This window comes from Pelophylax lessonae (assembly GCF_965119305.1).
Source record: "Pelophylax lessonae genome assembly, chromosome: 5".
Classification (NCBI taxonomy): Eukaryota; Metazoa; Chordata; class Amphibia; order Anura; family Ranidae; genus Pelophylax; species Pelophylax lessonae.
Window position 1 is genome coordinate 562329992 of NC_138772.1, and position 18221 is coordinate 562348212.

The 18221-nt window shown below is 55.1% G+C and overlaps 2 protein-coding genes across 2 annotated transcripts in view; one reads left to right on the plus strand and one right to left on the minus strand.

Moving 5' to 3' along the window:
* The window catches only part of LOC309556128 (uncharacterized protein), a 419953-nt gene that overhangs the window by 39049 nt on the left and 362683 nt on the right, over nt 1-18221 (plus strand). The gene's annotated exons all lie outside the window — the stretch shown is intronic.
* The window catches only part of LOC309556620 (acid-sensing ion channel 1C-like), a gene marked incomplete at its 5' end in the record, with an annotated part of 83143 nt that continues 78915 nt past the window's right edge, over nt 13994-18221 (minus strand). Inside the window, one exon of the mRNA XM_082259054.1 lies at nt 13994-14248. Coding sequence (XP_082115180.1) covers nt 14170-14248 — 79 coding nt within the window. The 3' untranslated portion in view covers nt 13994-14169. The remainder of the gene's footprint in view (nt 14249-18221) is intronic.

Below are 18221 nucleotides of genomic sequence, written 5' to 3' on the forward strand. Positions count from 1 at the left end.
TCTCCCCACCATGACCCCCCCCCCCCCACCATGACCATCTCCCCACCATGACCATCTCCCTACCATGACCATCCCCCCACCATGACCCCCCCCCCACCATGACCATCTCCCCACCATGACCCCCCCCCACCATGACCATCTCCCCATCATGACCCCCCCTCACCATGACCATCTCCCCACCATGACCATCCCCCCACCATGACCCCCCCCCACCATGACCCCACCCCCCACCATGACCATCTCCCCACCATGACCATCCCCCCACCATGACCCCCCCCCACCATGACCACCCCCCCACCATGACCATCTCCCTACCATGACCCCCCCCCCACCATGACCACCCCCCCACCATGACCATCTCCCTACCATGACCCCCCCCCCACCATGACCATCTCCCCACCATGACCATCCCCCCACCATGACCCCCCCCCCACCATGACCACCCCCCACCATGACCATCTCCCTACCATGACCCCCCCCCCACCATGACCACCCCCCCACCATGACCATCTCCCTACCATGACCCCCCCCCCCCACCATGACCATCTCCCCACCATGACCATCCCCCCACCATGACCCCCCCCCCCCCACCATGACCATCCCCCCACCATGACCATCTCCCCACCATGACCCCCCCCCCCCACCATGACCATCTCCCCATCATGACCCCCCCCCCTCCATGACCCCCCCCACCATGACCCCCCCCCCCCACCATGACCCCCCCCCCACCATGACCATCTCCCCATCATGACCCCCCCCCCCACCATGACCATCTCCCCATCATGACCCCCCCTTACCATGACCCCCCCCACCATGACCGTCTCCCCACCATGACCCCCCCACCATGACCCCCCCCCCACCATGACCATCTTACCACCATGACCCCCCCCCCCCCACCATGACCATCCCCCCACCATGACCCCCCCCCACCATGACCACCCCCCCACCATGACCATCTCCCTACCATGACCCCCCCCCCCCCACCATGACCACCCCCCCACCATGACCATCTCCCTACCATGACCCCCCCCCACCATGACCATCTCCCCACCATGACCATCCCCCCACCATGACCCCCCCCCCCACCATGACCATCCCCGCACCATGACCATCTCCCCACCATGACTCCCCCCCCACCATGACCATCTTACCACCATGACCCCCCCCCCCCACCATGACCATCTCCCCATCATGACCCCCCCCCTCACCATGACCATCTTACAACCATGACCATCCCCCCCACCATGACCATCTCCCCACCATGACCCCCCCCCCCCACCATGACCATCTCCCCACCATGACCATCTCCCTACCATGACCATCCCCCCACCATGACCCCCCCCCACCATGACCATCTCCCCACCATGACCCCCCCCCCACCATGACCATCTCCCCATCATGACCCCCCCTCACCATGACCATCTCCCCACCATGACCATCCCCCCACCATGACCCCCCCCCACCATGACCCCACCCCCCACCATGACCATCTCCCCACCATGACCATCCCCCCACCATGACCCCCCCCCACCATGACCACCCCCCCACCATGACCATCTCCCTACCATGACCCCCCCCCACCATGACCACCCCCCCACCATGACCATCTCCCTACCATGACCCCCCCCCCCACCATGACCATCTCCCCACCATGACCATCCCCCCACCATGACCCCCCCCCACCATGACCATCCCCCCACCATGACCATCTCCCCACCATGACTCCCCCCCCACCATGACCACTCTCCACCATGACCATCCCCCACCATGACCATCTCCCCATCATGACCCCCCCCCTCACCATGACCATCTTACCACCATGACCCCCCCCCCACCATGACCATCTCCCCATCATGACCCCCCCCTCACCATGACCATCTTACAACCATGACCATCCCCCCCACCATGACCATCTCCCCACCATGACCCCCCCACCATGACCATCTCCCCCACCATGACCCCCCCCCCCCACCATGACCATCTCCCACCATGACCATCTCCCTACCATGACCCCCCCCCCACCATGACCATCCCCCCACCATGACTCCCCCCCCCCACCATGACCATCTCCCCACCATGACCCCCCCCCCACCATGACTATCTCCCCATCATGACCATCTCTCCACCATGACCATCTCCCTACCATGACCCCCCCCCACCATGACCACCCCCCCACCATGACCATCTCCCTACCATGACCCCCCCCCCCACCATGACCATCTCCCCACCATGACCATCCCCCCACCATGACCCCCCCCCCACCATGACCATCCCCCCACCATGACCATCTCCCCACCATGACTCCCCCCCCCACCATGACTAAACTCCAACATTAAAATGTATATTAGAGCTAAAGAAAAGGCCTTCAAAAAATACAAGACTGAGGGGTCAGTGGCAGCATTTAAGCATTACAAAGAGTGTAATAAGAAATGTAAAGATGAAATCAGGGCGGCTAAAATAGAACACGAGAGACATATAGCGGAGGAGAGTAAAAAGAACCCCAAGAAATTCTTTAAGTATATAAACAGTAAGAAAGCCAGGCCAGAACACATTGGCCCCATAAAAGATGATAAAGGAAAAATGGCCACTGAGGACAGAGAAAAGGCGGAAGTGTTAAATAATTTCTTTTCTTCAGTCTTCACAAAGGAATCGGGGGGCTACACGAAACCCGCTTGTAAGGCCGAACTAAATAATACACCTCAGGAAGTGCCGCCATGGCTAACAGAGGATAGACTTAGAGCTAAACTAGAGAAACTTAACATAAATAAATCCCCGGGACCGGATGGCTTACACCCGAGGGTTCTTAAAGAGCTCAGCCAGGTGATTGCCAGACCATTATTCTTGATCTTTAAGGATAGTTTACAGACGGGTATGGTGCCAGCTGATTGGAAAAAAGCCAACGTGGTACCAATATTTAAAAAGGGGCCGAGATATATCCCGGGTAACTATAGGCCGGTCAGCCTAACATCAGTAGTCTGCAAAATTTTGGAGGGGATGATAAGGGACCACATACAAGACTTTAGTAATGAAAATGGTATTATAAGTAGAAATCAGCATGGTTTCATGAAAAATCGTTCGTGCCAAACCAATCTATTAACCTTCTACGATGAAGTGAGCTGCCACCTAGATAAAGGAAGGCCTGTGGATGTGGTGTATCTGGATAAAGGAAGGTCTGTGGATGTGGTGTATCTGGATAATGGAAGGCCTGTGGATGTGGTGTATCTGGATAAAGGAAGGCCTGTGGATGTGGTGTATCTGGATAAAGGAAGGTCTGTGGATGTGGTGTATCTGGATAAAGGAAGGTCTGTGGATGTGGTGTATCTGGATAAAGGAAGGCCTGTGGATGTGGTGTATCTGGACTTTGCAAAGGCCTTTGACACCGTTCCCCACAAACGCTTACTGTACAAACTAAGGAAGGTAGGTATGGACCATAAGGTGAGTACCTGGATAGAGAACTGGCTCCAGGGGAGAGTACAGAGGGTGGTGATTAATGGGGAGTACTCGGATTGGGCGGGTGTGGAAAGTGGGGTCCCCCAGGGTTCTGTCCTGGGACCAATCCTGTTTAATTTATTCATAAATGATCTAGAGGAGGGGATATCTAGTACAATCTCAGTATTTGCAGATGATACTAAACTAAGCATGCCAATATCTTCTATGCAGAATGTGGAAACCTTGCAAGCGGATCTGAACAAAATAATGGTGTGGGCAACTACATGGCAGATGAGGTTTAATGTAGAAAAATGTAAAGTAATGCACTTGGGGGCCAGAAACCAGAAAGCAAGCTATTCACTAGGGGGGAACCTCTGGGTGAGTCTAGGATGGAAAAGGACCTGGGGGTACTGGTAGACAACAGGCTTGGCAGTGGCATGCAATGCCAAGCCGCCGCAAGCAAAGCCAACAGAATACTGGGATGTATAAAAAAGGGGATTCACTCCAGAAATAAAGAGATTATTCTCCCACTCTACAAGACTCTGGTCCGGCCCACATCTGGAGTATGCTGTCCAGTTCTGGGCACCGGTCCTCAGGAAGGATGTGCTGGAACTGGAGAAAGTCCAGAGAAGGGCAACAAAAATAATTAGGGGAATGGAGGACATCGGCTATGAGGAAAGACTACAAGCACTGAACCTATTCTCTCTGGAGAAGAGACGATTGAGGGGGGATATGATATCAATGTACAAATACTGTACTGGTGACCCTAGCATAAGGAACAAACTATTCAGAGAAAGGGAATACAATAAGACACGTGGCCACTCACTAAAACTTGAGGAAAGGCGGTTTAACCTTAAAGTGCGTAAGGGGTTCTTCACTGTAAGAGCGGTAAGGATGTGGAATTCTCTTCCACAAGCAGTCGTATCAGCGGGGAGCATCGATAGTTTCAAAAAACTATTAGATGTACACCTTAAAGACCACAACATACAGGGGTATACAATGTACGGTTAAAAGCAAACACACACACACATCATGGGTTGAACTGGATGGACTGATGTCTTTTTTCAACCTCACTAACTATGTAACTATGTAACTATGTAACTATGTAATGACCACTCTCCACCATGACCATCCCCGACCATGACCATCTTACCACCATGACCCCCCCCCTCACCATGACCATCTTACCACCATGACCCCCCCCCCACCATGACCATCTCCCCATCATGACCCCCCCTCACCATGACCATCTTACAACCATGACCATCCCCCCCACCATGACCATCTCCCCACCATGACCCCCCCACCATGACCATCTCCCCACCATGACCCCCCCCCCCCACCATGACCATCTCCCCACCATGACCATCTCCCTACCATGACCCCCCCCCCCCCACCATGACCATCCCCCCACCATGACTCCCCCCCCCCACCATGACCATCTCCCCACCATGACCCCCCCCCCACCATGACTATCTCCCCATCATGACCATCTCTCCACCATGACCATCTCCCTACCATGACCCCCCCCCACCATGACCATCCCCCCACCATGACTCCCCCCGCCACCATGACTCCCCCCCACCATGACCATCCCCCCACCATGACCCCCCCCCACCATGACCATCTCCCCACCATGACCATCCCCCCACCATGACCCCCCCCCCATGACCATCTCCCCACCATGACCATCCCCCCACCATGACCCCCCGCCACCATGACCCCCCCACCATGACCCCCCCCACCATGACCCCCCCACCATGACCTCCCCCCATGACCATCTCCCCATAATGATCATCTCCCCATCATGACCCCCCCCCACCATGACCATCTCCCCATCATGACCCCCCCCCCCACCATGACCATCTCCCCCCCACCATGACCCCCCCGCCACCATGACCATCTCCCCACCATGACCCCCCCCCCCTCCATGACCCCCCCACCATGACCCCCCCACCATGACCCCCCCCCCCACCATGACCATCTCCCCATCATGACCCCCCCTTACCATGACCCCCCCCCACCATGACCGTCTCCCCACCATGACCCCCCCACCATGACCCCCCCCCATGACCATCTCCCCATAATGATCATCTCCCCACCATGACCCCCCCCCCCACCATGACCATCTCCCCACCATGACCCCCCCCCCCCACCATGACCATCTCCCCATCATGACCCCCCCTCACCATGACCATCTTACCACCATGACCATCCCCCCCACCATGACCATCTCCCCACCATGACCATCCCCCCACCATGACCCCCCCCACCATGACCCCACCCCCCACCATGACCATCTCCCCACCATGACCATCCCCCCACCATGACCCCCCCACCTTGACCACCCCCCCACCATGACCATCTCCCTACCATGACCCCCCCCCCCCACCATGACCACCCCCCCACCATGACCATCTCCCTACCATGACCCCCCCCCACCATGACCATCTCCCCACCATGACCATCCCCCCACCATGACCCCCCCCCCACCATGACCATCCCCCCACCATGACCATCTCCCCACCATGACTCCCCCCCCACCATGACCACTCTCCACCATGACCATCCCCCACCATGACCATCTCCCCATCATGACCCCCCCCCCTCACCATGACCATCTTACCACCATGACCCCCCCCCACCATGACCATCTCCCCATCATGACCCCCCCCTCACCATGACCATCTTACAACCATGACCATCCCCCCCACCATGACCATCTCCCCACCATGACCCCCCCACCATGACCATCTCCCCACCATGACCCCCCCCCCCCACCATGACCATCTCCCCACCATGACCATCTCCCTACCATGACCCCCCCCCCCACCATGACCATCCCCCCACCATGACTCCCCCCCCCCCCACCATGACCATCTCCCCACCATGACCCCCCCCCCACCATGACTATCTCCCCATCATGACCATCTCTCCACCATGACCATCTCCCTACCATGACCCCCCCCCACCATGACCATCCCCCCACCATGACTCCCCCCCCCCACCATGACTCCCCCCCCACCATGACCATCCCCCCACCATGACCCCCCCCCCACCATGACCATCTCCCCACCATGACCATCCCCCCACCATGACCCCCCCCCCACCATGACCATCTCCCCACCATGACCATCCCCCCACCATGACCCCCACCCCCACCATGACCATCTCCCCACCATGACCCCCCCCCCACCATGACCATCTCCCTGCCATGACCATTTCCCCACCATGACCCCCCCCCCCCCACCATGACCGTCTCCCCATCATGACCCCCCCTTACCATGACCATCTCCCCACCATGACCCCCCCACCATGGCCATCTCCCCACCATGACCATCTCCCCATCATGACCCCCCCTTACCATGACCATCTTCCCACCATGACCATCCCCCCACCATGACCCCCCCCCATGACCATCTCCCCATAATGATCATCTCCCCACCATGACCCCCCCCCCACCATGACCATCTCCCCATCATGACCATCCTCCCCACCATGACCCCCCCCCCCACCATGACCATCTCCCCCCCCACCATGACCCCCCCACCATGACCATCCCCCCACCATGACCATCTCCCCATCATGACCCCCCCTCACCATGACCATCTTACCACCATGACCCCCCCACCATGACCATCTCCCCATCATGTCCCCCCCTTTCCATGACCATCTCCCCATCATGTCCCCCCCTTTCCATGACCATCTCCCCACCATGACCATCCCCCCACCATGACCATCTCCCCATCATGACCATCTCTCCACCATGACCATCCCCCCACCATGACCCCCCCCCACCATGACCATCTCCCACCATGACCCTCCCCCCACCATGACCATCCCCCCACCATGACCATTTCCCCACCATGGCCATCTCCCCACCATGACCCCCCCCCCCACCATGACTATCTCCCCATCATGACCCCCCCCTCACCATCTTGCCACTATGACCCCCCCTCACCATGACCCCCCCCCCTCACCATGACCATCTTACCACCATGACCCCCCCCCCACCATGACCATCTCCCCACCATGACCCCCCCCCACCATGACCATCCCCCCACCATGACCCCCCACCATGACCATCTCCCCACCATGACCTCCCCCCCACCATGACCATCCCCCCACCATGACCCCCCCCATGACCATCTCCCCACCATGACCCCCCCCCCCACCATGACCATCTCCCCACCATGACCCCCCCCCACCATGACCATTTCCCCACCATGACCATCTCCCCACCATGACCCCCCCCCCACCATGACTATCTCCCCATCATGACCCCCCCCTCACCATCTTGCCACTATGAGCCCCCCTCACCATGACCCCCCCCCCTCACCATGACCATCTTACCACCATGACCCCCCCCCCCACCATGACCATCTCCCCACCATGACCCCCCCCACCATGACCATCCCCCCACCATGACCCCCCACCATGACCATCTCCCCACCATGACCCCCCCCCCACCATGACCATCTCCCCACCATGACCCCCCCCATGACCATCTCCCCACCATGACCCCCCCCCCCACCATGACCATCTCCCCACCATGACCCCCCCCCCCACCATGACCATTTCCCCACCATGACCCCCCCCCCCTCCATTACCATCTCCCCACCATGACCCTTGTAAATGTATGAGAGTCTCCACATGGAAGCTAATGGATAGATAGGGGGTCGGTGAGCCTGGAGGCGGCCCAACCCTCCTAAAGGTTCTTGGGGGCATAATGGACGCCCAGCCAATGGTACAACAGCAATGGCATCCAGTATGTCCACTCACCAGTATAAATTAACAACAAAGGAAATTCATTAGAGTTAGGACTGCAGGTAATACAGGGTGCTGTGCAGTGGCCCTGCAGCTTTTACATGCGCTTGCAAATGTGTGCTAACTAAACCCCTGTATTGATGCAAACTGTTAGACAGGAGAATTTGGTTGGAAAGCAAACTGAACTGGGAATTTATATCATGTCTATTTACCCATCATGACCATCCCCCCACCATGACCATCCCCCCACCATGACCATCCCCCCACCATGACCATCCCCCCACTATCAGTCATTTGTATCCTCCCTCTATGATTGGGAGCCTGGGTTCGGGACATCCAGGTGATCTTTTTGGACCAGGAAATTCCTGGCACAAATCATCAGTCTTGTAGAGTGAATAAGGCAGTTTCTTCCCCTCACCCTGGGGGGCGCTCCTCTTACTCGGTGTCTCTATATTTAGGGCTTCCTTCTGTTTCCACAGAAAAGACAGTTCCCGCATCTTCAGGGGATCCTTCTGTGAGTCGGTCCTCGCCTGGCCTCCATTAGATATCACCAAAGTGTCGCAGGACTTTCACCTCTAGAAGGTTTGGGAGCTCTTCTTGTGTCAAGTCAACTGATCCGGTCCCTACATTGGACGATGCTTAGTCGTCTCCTCTCGATCGATGTGTCTTTCCTAGGGACAAGGCATTAGACTCTGGCTTTCCATAACTGATGATCTCTGCATTGAGGTGAGGGTATCTGGGTGGTCCTCATCTCCTGCATGAAAGGAAGTATCCATGGCTGGATGACCCTAAGCTCCCCTAGACTGTTAGCCTAGACGTTAGCCGGCAGGACACACTAGGACCCCACTGCCAGTACCACCAGTGGAGTCCAGAGGTCTTCATGGGACCTGGTCACCAGGAAACACAAGAGGTCCCCGTTCTGAGGCTGATTTGCAGCCTGTTGAGGAAGTTCCAGTGGCGGAGCCAGAGGGCTAGCTGGGGTGGCAAATGCCACCCCAGACGAAGTCCTTGCCACCCCTGTTGTTACCCCGCTGAATCACCCTCGTGCAGTGCTTCTGCCATGGCCGCCGCTGCTGTGTCTGCTGCTCTCTGCCCCTGGCTGCTCAGCTGCCGAACCCAATCCTGTCGGCGCCGCCCACTGTAGACTGGTGGGGGAGGCGTGCGGTGCGGAGACTGAGAGGGACTGTCTGGGGGAGGGACTAGCCTGTTCAGCGGCCGCCCAGCGAAGAGAACCAGGCAGTGAGCAATCGAAGAAGACCGCACGGCGAGCAGCGGAGGAGGAGCAGGCTAGGGTGAGGTGAGGTCCCATATAGATCCCCCCTTACAGCAGGCCAGGGTGAGGTGAGGTCCCCCATATAGATCCCCCCCTTACAGTAGACCAGGGTGAGATGAGGTCCCCCATTAAGATCCCCCTTACAGCAGGCCAGGGTGAGGTTCCAGCCCCCATATAGATCTCCCCCCTTACAGCAGGCCAGGGTGAGGTCCCCCATATAGATCCCCCCCTTACAGTAGACCAGGATGAGGTGAGGTCCTGTCCCCCATATAGATCCCCCCCGTACAGTAGGCCAGGGTGAGGTGAGGTCCTGTCCCCCATATAGATCCCCCCCCGTACAGTAGGCCAGGGTGAGGTGAGGTCCCCCATATAGATCCCCCTCTTACAGTAGACCAGGGTGAGGTGAGGTCCTGTCCCCCATATAGAACCCCCCCGTACAGTAGGCCAGGGTGAGGTGAGGTCCCCGAACCTCGCCTCACCCTGGCCTGCTGTAAGGGGGATCTATAGGGATCTATATGGGGGACAGGACCTCACCTTACCCTGGCCTACTGTACGGGGGGAGGTCTATATGCAGGACAGGACCTCACCTCTCCCTGATCTACTGTAAGAGGGGGATCTATATGGGGGACCTCACCTCACCCTGGCCTGCTGTAAGGGCGAGATCTATATGGGGGAAGGGACCTCACCTCACCCTGGCCTGCTGTAAGGGGGATCTATATGGGGGACCTGCCCTGGCCTGCTCTAAAGGGGGATATATGGGGATCCTGCTCTAAAGGGGATCTATGCCATAGATTCCCCCTTTAGAGCAGGGTCCCCGTAGATCCCCCTTTAGAGCAGGGTCCCCATAGATCCCCTTTAGAGCAGGCCAGGGTCCCCATAGATCCCCCTTTGTGGAAAATAACTTATTTTTAGTGTAATTGAACACTTTGTATATTGACCCCCCCAAAATAATACCTTGCCACCCCTGTTTTAAAAGTCTAGCTCCGCCACTGGGAAGTTCCATCGGATCCCTTCCTTGTTCTTGTCTGCAGTGAAGAAGTGCGGACAAGAACTTGACTCTGACTCCTTAACTCCTGAGGATGAGGCAGATAATGAGGATGAGGCAGATAATGAGGATGAGGCAGATAATGAGGATGAGGCAGATAATGAGGATGAGGCAGATAATGAGGATGAGGCAGATAATGAGGATGAGGCAGATAATGAGGATGAGGCAGATAATGAGGAGGCTTCACTGGTCCAAAGCTGATTCTTATAACCAAGTTTTTGGATGAAGGTTAGGTAGGTTTGCAGAGTTTTTCCCTGTCTGACCCCATTGACACTTCCAGGTGTTTGGATTGATGGGTTCCAGCTCATTCCTTTGATTTTTCTGGTGTTCACATGTACTATCCGTGATTCCGATAAACCCTCATCCCTGCCTAGCCTTGTATGGGTGTCTCTCACTCACCCTACTTCCTCCTTCTGTCTCTCTCACATCAGGGTAAGGTTTAGGTCTTCTACCTGTCTCCGGAGTCATGTAACTGCCTGTTAGGATATTATAAGATCAAGAGGGGGGAGACAATTAGTATTTCTCCTGATGTAAAAAGATGGGAACGGTGGGAGTGGTGGGTGGGCCTTTTTCCTCCCGGGGTAGATTTTGGCCTGGTGCACCAGGCTTCTCCCTGGTTGAAGGCAAGGCTCTCAAGCTTCCTAAGTTCTAATGCCCTCCTTGGAGGGATGGTGCTGTACTGGCCTGGGGTGGTCTATGTGCCTCTGGAGTGCAGTAAATTCTCACAGTGGGGTGGTTGGAGCCACTATGAGTTTTTCGGGCAACAAGATCACTGCACCGTTGCAAGCTCTTTTCTCACCTGCCTTCAGGGAGGGGCCTTTTGGCTAGAACCAGAGGATTTTTTATTCTGGCCGAAAAGCCTGCCATCGTCTAGCACCTTTTGAAGCTTTTATCCAATTTTCCCTCCCCTTTTTTATTTGTTGTATGTCACTTGCACTTTCTCACTCTGAAATTCTTGGGGGGGGGGGGGCATGTGTCCCTTTGATCAGGTTCTCCCCCTCCCATGGAGTCTCCCTTTGGTTGAGCCCCACCTGGTACTTGGGTTGGCCTTGCTTCACCAGGCCTCCTAAGGAAAGGGGTCCTGCTGGTTTTAGCTGGGGCGACCATGGAACCCCAATCCCCGTCAGGAGCCTTGCTCTCTGGTGGATCAGGGCTAGGGTCCTTTCCCCTTGGAGGACGGCCATGCGTACATTCTGTGCACATTTTTGTGTACATCACTTTTTGTATGCACCAGAGCTTGGAAAAAGAAAAAAAAAGAAATTATCCCATGAGAACTCTAACATCCCATTGTTGTCTCACTGCGAGATTGGTTATCTGACCAGGAAGTCTTTTTTATCATCATGGAACCTCCTTTCCCAGGAAAATAAGAGGAGTATAAGTAATTTGCCTTCTTCTGCTGAAAGGCCGGTCATGGACTTCTTTTGTTTGTTCCCTCAAGGATCAGTCTTCCTGGGGCTCATCCCAGTGATTTTTCCACATCATGTTGTTGGTCTAGTTGCTGGTATAGTTGTTGGTTTAGTTGTTGGTCTAGTTGCTGGTCTAGTTCAGTGATGGCGAACCTTAGCACCCCAGATGTTTTGGAACTACATTTCCCATGATGCTCATGCACTCTGCAGTGTAGTTGAGCATCATGGGAAATGTAGTTCTAAAACATCTGGGGTGCCAAGGTTCGCCATCACTGGTCTAGTTGTCGGTCTAGTTGCTGGTCTAGTTGCTGGTCTAGTTGCTGGTCTAGTTGTTGGTCTAGTTGTTGGTCTAGTTGCTGATCTAGTTGTTGGTCTAGTTGATGGTCTAGTTGCTGGTCTAGTTGCTGGTTTAGTTGTTGGTCTAGTTGTTGGCCTAGTTGCTGGTTTAGTTGCTGGTATAGTTGCTGGTCTAGTTGCTGGTCTAGTTGTCGGTCTAGTCGTTGGTCTAGTTGATGGTCTAGTTGCTGGTTTAGTTGCTGGTCTAGTTTCTGGTCTAGTTACTGGTCTAGTTACTGGTCTAGTTGCTGGTTTAGTTGCTGGTCTAGTTACTGGTCTAGTTGCTGGTTTAGTTGCTGGTCTAGTTGCTGGTCTAGTTACTGGTCTAGTTGCTGGTTTAGTTGCTGGTTTAGTTGCTGGTTTAGTTGCAGGTCTAGTTGTTGGTCTAGTTGTTGGTCTAGTTGCTGGTATAGTTGCAGGTCTAGTTGTTGGTCTAGTTGTTGGTCTAGTTGTTGGTCTAGTTGTTGGTCTAGTTGTTGGTCTAGTTGCTGGTATAGTTGCAGGTCTAGTTGCTGGTCTAGTTGCTGGTCTAGTTACTGGTCTAGTTGTTGGTCTAGTTGCGGGTCTAGTTGTCTGACTAGTTGCTGCTCTAATTGTTGGTCTAGTTGTTGGTCTAGTTGCTGATCTAGTTGTTGGTCTAGTTGATGGTCTAGTTGTTGGTCTAGTTGCTGGTCTAATTGCTGGTCTAGTTGTTGGTCTAGTTGATGGTCTAGTTGTTGGTCTAGTTGCTGGTATAGTTGCTGGTCTAGTTACTGGTCTAGTTGTTGGTCTAGTTGCTGGTCTAATTGCTGGTCTAGTTGTTGGTCTAGTTGCGGGTCTAGTTGTCGGACTAGTTGCTGGTCTAATTGTTGGTCTAGTTGTCGGTCTAGTTGTCGGTCTAGTTGCGGGTCTAGTTGTTGGTCTAGTTGATGGTCTAGTTGCTGGTCTGGTTGTTGGTCTAGTTGCGGGTCTAGTTGTTGGTCTAGTTGATGGTCTAGTTGCTGGTCTGGTTGTTGGTCTAGTTGTTGGTCTAGTTGCTGGTTTAGTTGCTGGTCTAGTTGTTGGTCTAGTTGCGGGTCTAGTTGTCGGACTAGTTGCTGGTCTAATTGTTGGTCTAGTTGTCGGTCTAGTTTTGGGTCTAGTTGTCGGTCTAATTACTGGTCTAGTTGTTGGTCTAGTTCAGGTCTAGTTGCGGGTCTAATTGTTGGTCTGGTTGCTGGTCTAGTTTCCTTCCTTCAGGTAATATGTAGTTTTCACCTGTTTGGTGGATTGTTGTTTGGATCTCACAGCATCGTTCTTTCAGGTAGGATTTTTTCCTTGGTCTTTATCTCTCTGTCCTGGAGCTCCAGGTTGGTCCTCTGTCGTCTCCCGTTGGTTGTAGCAGTTCCCATGTCTTGCAGAGGGCTTCACAACATCTGGCTTTAATTCAGGAATTGGTCCTTCAGATACTGCTGATTTGAAGATAGTCCTAAATTATTTTGGGCCTTTTAGAGGCTATTGCCCACCCCTGTGTTGGACTCCTTTTGGACGTCTTGGCTTTTTATAATGAGAAGGAAATTAGGATTTTTGTAATTACCATAAAATCTTTATCATGGAGTCTATTGATGGACACAGGACCCACCTCTCTGCTTCTATCAGAATGCCCATTGCACAGCTTTACCACAAAACTTTTTTCAAACATTATTTGTTTTTTTTTATATTTTTTAAAGAAATTTTATTATTATTTTTTTTTTTTTTTAATGAAATGAGAGATTTGAATGGGATGAATGGATAATAATTTATTAGAATGTAGAACAATGCAGAACAGGATGAAGTTGGCCCATCTCCCGGCCCTGGAGATGTTCTGGAAGTTTCCTCGGCACTCAATCAGAAGAGATCAGATATATATATGGAGGCAGGTCAGGGGTGTCAGCAGGCAAACTCCTTGATGGACCCTACAGCCGAGTGACGAGGTAACAAGTGCGGTGAGCATCGTGTGCAGTATGGGCTGCCCCGCAGTGTATAGCGTGGATCCTACAGAGAGAAACGGGAAAAACGTGAGACTGGAGACGTTAGAGAAGGGAAAGGGGGGGGGGCTAGAAGAGGATGGAGGTAAAAGTGAGTACAGATGGACAACCCAACACTCTAATCTGGGCCCTAATCCCCCCATCACTATCCTATGGACACAACTGTATACATATAGAAGAGACAGAGATAATCCCCACACCAGATGCCGAGACTCCTGAAAGCACGCTTCACCGCTGTGTCTAGAGGAAAAAACCTGCTTACCAAAGGAAACTGACCCTCAAATTATAGAGTGGTCAGATAGATATGTAGCTCATGGGTTCTCAACTGTGTATGTTCTCAGTCGCCTCGGGATTGGACGGTCAGGCTAATATGTATAGGCCACTTCTCCAATGCCCGGCAGACAGACCCAAACGAGTGAACAGGCCAACCTCAGGAGTAAAGGAACTCAGATAGTGTAGTAGTCCTGAAACAGTTTATTGAATAAAAAAACTTTAATACACTCACGTGTAAGCAGATCAATTCAAGGATATAGATGGGTGTACAAAGATGGCCGCGCAGTGGCGTGCTTGCATCGTGTCTTGGCGCAAAGACACGACGCAAGCACGCCACGCCACTACACTATCTAAGTTCCTTTACTCCTGAGGTTGGCCTGTTTACTCGTTTGGGCCTGTCTGCCTGGCATTGGAGAAGTGGCCTATACATATTAGCCTGACCGTCCAATCCCGAGGCGGCTGAGAACATACACATTGAGAACCCATGAGCTACATATCTATCTGACCACTCTATAATTTGAGGGTCAATTTCCTTTGGTAAGCAGGTTTTTCCTCTGGACGCAGCGGTGAAGCGTGCTTTCAGGAGTCTCGGCATCTGGTGTGGGGTTTATCTCTGTTTCTTCTATATGAACCATCCTTGATTGGACTGAGTTTTTTTATTTTGGCGCTGCACCTCTTTTGTTTTATAGTGTTTTTATGGGTTACAATCATACCGATTGGTGCTAGCAGCCTTTTATTTACTGGACTTGATACAATTATTTTAGTCACCAAGTGTAGATATTATCCTTGTTTTTGACAACTGTATACATGTCACTTTTTTCACAGAACCTGAGGTCTGCCCTCATCTTAGGTAAGGGGTCTGGAGGATAAAATCCACTCGTCTGTGATGATCAGTAAATGGGAAACCAAAAGCTCACTGGGGGGATCAGGACCTCTGGGGTGGATCTGACTGGAGGGTCAGGACCTCTAGAGTGTATCTGACTGGAGGGTCAGGACCTCTGGGGTGGGTCTGACTGGAGGGTCAGGACCTCTGGGGTGAATCCGACTGGAGGGTCAGGACCTCTGGGATGGATCTGACTGGAGGGTCAGGACCTCTGGGATGGGTCTGACTGGAGGGTCAGGACCTCTGGGGTGGTTTTGACTGATGGATCAGGACCTCTGGGATGGGTCTGACTGGAGGGTCAGGACCTCTGGGGTGGTTTTGACTGATGGATCAGGACCTCTGGGGTGGGTCTGACTGGGGGGGGGGCAGGACCTCTGGGGTGGGTCTGACTGGAGGGTCAGGACCTCTGGGGTGGGTCTGACTGGAGGGTCAGGACCTCTGGGGAGGCTTTAACTAAAGGGTCAGGACCTCTGGGGTGGATTCTACTGGAGGGTCAGGACATCTGGGGTGGTTCTAACTGGAGGGCCAGGACCTCTGGGATGAGTGAATGAGGGGATCAGGACCTCTAGGGTGGGCCTGACTTGGGGCCAGGATCTCTGGGGTGTGTCTGACTGGAGGGGCAGTATCCCTGACCTGAATCTGATTTGGGAGTCAGGACCTCTGCGTTGGGTCTGACTGAGGGGGGGGGGGGGGGGTCAGACACTCTAAGGTGGATCTGACTGGAGGATCAGGACCTCTGGGGTGGATCTGACTGGAGGGTCAGGACCTCTGGGGTGGATCTGACTGGATGGTCAGGACCTCTGGGGTGGATCTGACTGGAGGGTCAGGGCCTCTGGGGTGGGTCTTACTGGAGGGTCAGGACCTCTGGGGTGAAGCTGACTGGAGGGTCAGGGCCTTTCTGGTGGGTCTAACTGGAGGGTCAGGACCTCTGGGGTGAAGCTGACTGGAGGGTCAGGACCTTTCCGGTCGGTCTGACTGGAGGGTCAGGACCTCTGGCGTGTGTCTGACTAGAGGGGCAGTATGTCTGACATGGATCTGACTGGGGTTCAGGACCTCTCAGATGAGTCTGACTGGAGGGTCAGGACCTCTGGGGCGGATCTGACTGGAGGGTCAGGACCTCTGGGGTGGTTTTGACTGATGGATCAGGACTTCTGGGGTGGGTCTGACTGTGGGGGCAGGACCTCTGGGGTAGGTCTGACTGGGGGGGGGGCAGGAGCTCTGGGGTGGGTCTGACTGGAGGGTCAGGACCTCTGGGGAGGGTCTGACTGGAGGGTCAGGACCTCTGGGGAGGGTTTGACTCAACAGCCAGGACCTCTGGGGTGGATTCTACTGAAGGGTCAGGACATCTGGGGTGGTTCTAACTGGAGGGGCAGAACCTCTGGGATGAGTGAATGAGGGGGTCAGGACCTCTGGGGTGGGCTTGACTGAGGGCCAGGACTTCTGGGGTGGGTCTGACAGGAGGGTCAGGAACCCTGGGGCGTGTCTGACTGGAGGGGCAGTATCCCTGACCTGAATCTGACTTGGGAGTCAGGACCTCTGGGTTGGGTCTGACTGGGGGTGGTGGGGGGTGGGGGGTCAGGAACTCTAAGGTGGGTTTGACTGGAGGGTCAGGACCTCTGGGATGGGTCTGACTGGAGGGTCAGTACCTCTGGGACGGGTCTAACTGGAGGGTCAGGACCTCTTGGGGCGGGTCTGACTGTATCTCTGATGTGGATCTGACTGGGGGGGGCAGGACCTCTGAGGTGGGTCTGACTGGAGGGTCAGGACCTCTGGGGTGGGTCTGACTGGAGGGTCAGTACCTCTGGGGCGGGTCTAACTGGAGGGTCAGGACCTCTTGGGGCGGGTCTGACTGGAGGGTCAGTACCTCTGGGGCGGGTCTAACTGGAGAGTCAGGACCTCTTGGGGCGGGTCTGACTGTATCTCTGATGTGGATCTGACTGGGGGGGCAGGACCTCTGAGGTGGGTCTGACTGGAGGGTCAGGACCTCTGGGGTGGGTCTGACTGGAGGGTCAGTACCTCTGGGGCGGGTCTAACTGGAGGGTCAGGACCTCTTGGGGCGGGTCTGACTGTATCTCTGATGTGGATCTGACTGGGGGGGGCAGGACCTCTGAGGTGGGTCTGACTGGAGGGTCAGGACCTCTGGGGTGGGTCTGACTGGAGGGTCAGTACCTCTGGGGCGGGACTAACTGGAGGGTCAGGACCTCTTGGGACGGGTCTGACTGGAGGGTCAGTACCTCTGGGGCGGGTCTAACTGGAGGGTCAGGACCTCTTGGGGCGGGTCTGACTGTATCTCTGATGTGGATCTGACTGGGGGAGGGTCAGGACCTCTGGGGTGGGTCTGACTGGAGGGTCAGTACCTCTGGGGCGGGTCTAACTGGAGGGTCAGGACCTCTTGGGGCGGGTCTGACTGTATCTCTGATGTGGATCTGACTGGGGGGGGCAGGACCTCTGAGGTGGGTCTGACTGGAGGGTCAGGACCTCTGGGGTGGGTCTGACTGGAGGGTCAGTACCTCTGGGGCGGGTCTAACTGGAGGGTCAGGACCTCTTGGGACGGGTCTGACTGGAGGGTCAGTACCTCTGGGGCGGGTCTAACTGGAGGGTCAGGACCTCTTGGGGCGGGTCTGACTGTATCTCTGATGTGGATCTGACTGGGGGAGGGTCAGGACCTCTGGGGTGGTTCTTCTGGCTTGATCTCACTGTACTCAGAACCATGTGATAGAAAGTAGGTGAGGAACCTGGTTGGTACAGGCTCCTGATGTGTCAGTACTTCCAGGGTGGATTCGATTGGAGGATCATTGTCTCTGGGGTGGATATGACTGGAAGA